Source organism: Cryptomeria japonica, chromosome 10 (assembly GCF_030272615.1).
Source record: "Cryptomeria japonica chromosome 10, Sugi_1.0, whole genome shotgun sequence".
Classification (NCBI taxonomy): domain Eukaryota; kingdom Viridiplantae; phylum Streptophyta; class Pinopsida; order Cupressales; family Cupressaceae; genus Cryptomeria; species Cryptomeria japonica.
The window spans coordinates 623,050,242-623,053,243 of record NC_081414.1 but is presented as its reverse complement, the minus strand read 5'-3'; the positions used below and the strand labels follow the sequence as shown (position 1 = coordinate 623,053,243).

Below are 3,002 nucleotides of genomic sequence, written 5' to 3'. Positions count from 1 at the left end.
TAATGATTTTAATACGAAACAAAAATCATAAATAATAGACTACTAAAAATTTATTCTCCTCTATGTTGTGGGTTCATATTTGAAATCATAATAGAGATCTACATAAATAGAAGGAAGACCATCAATTTTCTTTAACAGTAGTCAAATGCCTTTCTTGACCTACAAAGATCAAAAAATAAAATCATACATAATTACCATGCAAATACTCCTAATACACTAAATTATAAACCAAAAAAAAATGTTTATCTGTTGTATTATTACCTAATAAAATCTTTTGGCCTGCAACAAACGAGGAAGATTCGAAAGCTCTGCAAGAATTTGGAATAAAGAGCAAAGGTAATGATCATTGATATATAATAATTTATTTGGACGATCTACATTGTGCATACGGCGGCCGCCCTTATTCTACGTCAATGTCATGGAGAAGATGGAAATCCAACCAAGCTCAGACGCCGAGATGAAGAAATTAAAGATGGCATTTTGCCTCTCATCTCGGCGCTCAATGTGCATAAAAATACTCAAAAAAAACAAACTATTCCTTTCCTCCTCTAAACTTGATGGAAATCACCAACTTCGCTTCTTTGCAGGAGAAGTAGTTAGAAAAAAGGAAAGAAGCAAGTAGAAGTAGAAAAAAAACTGATTATATATAGAGTGGTACAATCTGTGACAGGCTGTGTGCATAGTCCGAGAAAGTGCAGCAGAATCACTTCTTCATCTCTCTCTCTCCTCTCTCTGTGGGCTCCATTGCTTTCACGACTCACGACACAGAAGAACACAACAAGAATCGAACCTCTCACCTCATCAATTCATTTTGTAGCCCTGGAAAAAGGAGCTCTATGTCGCGCACATTATGAGCCCTCCTTTTAAATATAATTCTTGTGTTACAGAGGTAGGGTAGATTTGGGTTTCAAGTAAATACTTAGCTTCCGTGGCAACTTGTACTTCCTTGTCACACAAGGTTGTAGGGATTTTTCTCTTCCATGTCCTTATATGCCTATAATATAACAGATAACTGGCTTCCATTGCAAGCAGTTTCTGAAACAGCTTAGTTTGGAGATTGTTTTGTGGGAGGAGATTTTGAGTCACAGCCATGAAGGGGATTCTGTACTACTGTTCTGTTGGAGCAGCAGCTATGAAGGTTGGAAGAGTGTTAGTTATCATCATGCTTCTCTTGGCTGTTCTCATCTCATTCAGGGCTCCAGGGGCCTCTGGAATGAGAAACTCTGTTGGAATTAGGCACAGAATGGATGCAGGGCATGGAGGAGTTAAATTTGACAAAGGGGCTAAAGCAGATCTGAATTATGGCAATGTTAAGCGTAGAGTCCCCAATGGTTCAGACCCAATTCATAACAGGTACTGTGGGGGTGATTGAATTCTGTTTTTAGGATAGCTTAAAAGTTTTTCACCAATTGGGTTTTTTCAGCACTGCAACAGTTTTTCAAGTTTCAGTCATGCAGGGGATGCTCACAGTAGGAACTGAAACATTCAACCTCATTAGAGATCAGTTCTGAAATGAAGAATACCATGGTAACTGATAAGTAATGAGATGATTCAAGCCATGAATTCAAAAAACTCTCTTGCTAAACCAACAGTTTGAGGGTAGTTTTGTTTGCACAATTGTTTCCCACTGTTGTATGTCAATGGAACATAGGCATGAATTCGAAGCCGCTGTTAAACTTTTCATGGATTAGTTAGGAGTCGAACCTAATCTAAGACCTCTCATTTGTTGTTTGTTTCCCCACTGTTGTAAGACCTCTCATTTGCTGTTTGTTTCCCCACTGTTGTATGTCACTGCTAAGATTACAGAGGTCTTAAATTTGAAGTCGTCGTTAAACTTCTCATGGATTAGTTAGAGTCGAACCTAATCTAAGACCTCTCATTTGCTGTTTGTTGAACCTGCTGTTGTATGTCAACGGGAAGATTACAGAAGCATGAATTCGAAAACGCCATTAAACTTTTCATGGATTAACTAAGAGCCGAACTTAATCTAGGACCTCTCATTTGTTGTCAAAACTAATCTAGGACCTCCCATTTGCTGCTTAGGATTTCGTAACTCAGATTTGTATTTATGATTTGTATGTTGAATGTTTTCAGAAGAGCTGGGAAATCAGGGGAGCCTCCAGCAGTGTAGCACAAGGAAGAATTTCATGAAGAAAAATTAGCATCAATGGAGCCCTTGGAGGAAGTAGTGGTTTGCCAGTATATTAATACGCGACTAAATCTATCACTTCTGAGTACAGGGTAAAAATTTAGAAAAAGGCTTCTACGACCCAAAAAAAAATATATATATATAGTTGAAGCAACTGTATCAGTCCCATACATATCATGACTTTTTTTATGGTATTCATGTTATTTTACACTGTACAGACAACAAAATTGTCAGATTTGCTTGTTTTGCAGACATATTTTTGAACTTACAGAATAGTGAGAAAAAAAATATATGAAGATAAAATTATGAGTCATCATATGCGGCCTCCTGTTCATTGCAGTGTTGAATTATTAAGTGCATGGTAAAACTAATTTGCAAAATCAAACAGGAAGAAGAAAAAAGTTCAACTTTTTTGGCAACAGTGAAATTTGTTTGTATTAAAATTTAAAATTGAAATCAGTAACCCGTTAAAATTCCTGTATTGTCCTTCACACTCTGCAAAAATACTTGCAAATCTAATTTACCTCTTTTTGTGTTTTATAACTTTTTCAATAATAAGGCTGCTTTTGCAAGCCTTACTAAAAGAACACGCCTGATAAAAGAAAAGATATAAACATTATTTACTTTATTTTTTAAGAGTCATTTCATTTTTTTTTAAAACTAAATCCATTAAAATATACACATTATTTACTTTACTGTCATATGAATATTACTTTTAATATTTATTAAAATTATTATTATTATTATATTTATTTAAAAATTGTTTTTTTTTTTTTATAATTTTTAAAAATTAAATAAAAAATTTTTTTCTTATTTTTTATTTCAAGATTAATATATTTAGTTTTATTTACCA

The 3,002-nt window shown here is 34.4% G+C and overlaps 1 protein-coding gene across 2 annotated transcripts; it reads left to right on the top strand.

Annotated features, from left to right (window-relative positions):
* The first annotated feature begins 780 nt into the window (after positions 1-780).
* LOC131029956 (CLAVATA3/ESR (CLE)-related protein 25) lies at positions 781-2,465 on the top strand. 2 transcript variants are annotated; one of them, XM_057960642.2, is made up of 2 exons: positions 781-1,353; positions 2,098-2,465. In XM_057960642.2, exons 1-2 carry the CDS (start codon positions 1,091-1,093, stop codon positions 2,129-2,131), a joined length of 297 nt encoding a protein of 98 aa, XP_057816625.1. In that variant the 5' UTR covers positions 781-1,090; the 3' UTR covers positions 2,132-2,465. The 2 variants fall into 2 exon arrangements, with proteins under 2 accessions (XP_057816625.1, XP_057816624.1); XM_057960641.2 differs by having other exon boundaries at positions 805-1,353; positions 2,095-2,465.
* Positions 2,466-3,002: the final 537 nt, after the last annotated feature.

Excerpts from the sequence above, each read along its gene's own strand:
- LOC131029956 (XM_057960641.2), top strand. The coding sequence starts at position 1,091 with ATGAAGGGGATTCTGTACTACTGTTCTGTTGGAGCAGCAGCTATGAAG. Across the intron at positions 1,354-2,094 it reads TCAGACCCAATTCATAACAG|AAGAGCTGGGAAATCAGGGG; the intron begins GTACTGTGGGGG and ends GAATGTTTTCAG.